General features: G+C 48.1%; 1 protein-coding gene across 3 annotated transcripts in view; it reads left to right on the plus strand.

Annotated features, from left to right (window-relative positions):
• LOC120719129 (uridine-cytidine kinase-like 1) overlaps positions 1-869 on the plus strand; it is a 28,915-nt gene that overhangs the window by 20,274 nt on the left and 7,772 nt on the right. For all 3 annotated transcript variants that reach the window (XM_040008083.1, XM_040008082.1, XM_040008081.1), the window contains exons 11-13: positions 1-63; positions 164-286; positions 512-619. In XM_040008083.1, coding sequence (XP_039864017.1) covers positions 1-63; positions 164-286; positions 512-619 — 294 coding nt within the window. The remainder of the gene's footprint in view (positions 64-163; positions 287-511; positions 620-869) is intronic.

Genomic DNA, 869 nt, shown 5'->3' on the forward strand with positions numbered 1-869 from the left:
CCGTGTTCAGTTCAGACCCCACAGGGCCATGATTACAAGGGCTGCAGTTACAACGGTAAAGGGGTAAGTGATGTTCTTGTTTTACAAGGTCTTGTTAGCTTCCAGTCGAATATGACCTCAGGGTTTCTGTCATCATGCTCGCTCTGCTGCCTCGTCTCCTCAGATCACCGGTGTGTCGATCCTGCGTGCAGGAGAGACCATGGAGCCCGCCCTGAGGGCCGTGTGCAAGGACGTCCGCATCGGCAAGATCCTCATCCAGACCAACCTCGACTCAGGCGAGCCAGAGGTAGAAAAATATGAGTCATTTACCATCAAATCCATGTGCGTGCTTTGCTTTCAAGACTTCACGCGCTCCTGGGTGTGTCTCAAAAATCACATCAAACAAAAGATGAAAATGTTTTGATTGTTTTTTAATTTTTTTTCCCTTCCACATGATGTGTGTCTCCGTGGTAACTACCCTTCCTGCTTTTGTAACCATGGTAACTGGTCTCCTCCTCTCTGGCCTCACCAGCTGCATTACCTGCGTCTGCCCAAAGACATCAGTGAAGATCATGTCATCCTAATGGACAGCACAGTCTCCACCGGCGCTGCTGCCATGATGGCAGTTCGAGTCCTATTGGTGGGTGGAAATTAGCATCATTACCCTGCAGTAAGGCAGCAGTAGGGACCCTCTCCTCTTGGGCAGTCACATGTGTTTTATTACCCATCTGTGTGGGCATTGAGTAGATGTTATTCTTTTTCTCTGGTGCAGTTTGAGTTGTATTATTCCTGCAAGGAAAACCTCAAATGTATCCTTTCCACTTAATGAGCTTCTTAAAGTGATCAAGAAGCCACTAACTGTTGTCGCTGTGATGTGTGTGGCTGAGCAG

The sequence above is a fragment of the Simochromis diagramma genome, unplaced genomic scaffold (genome assembly GCF_900408965.1).
Source record: "Simochromis diagramma unplaced genomic scaffold, fSimDia1.1 OVJJ01000545.1, whole genome shotgun sequence".
Lineage (NCBI taxonomy): Eukaryota > Metazoa > Chordata > Actinopteri > Cichliformes > Cichlidae > Simochromis > Simochromis diagramma.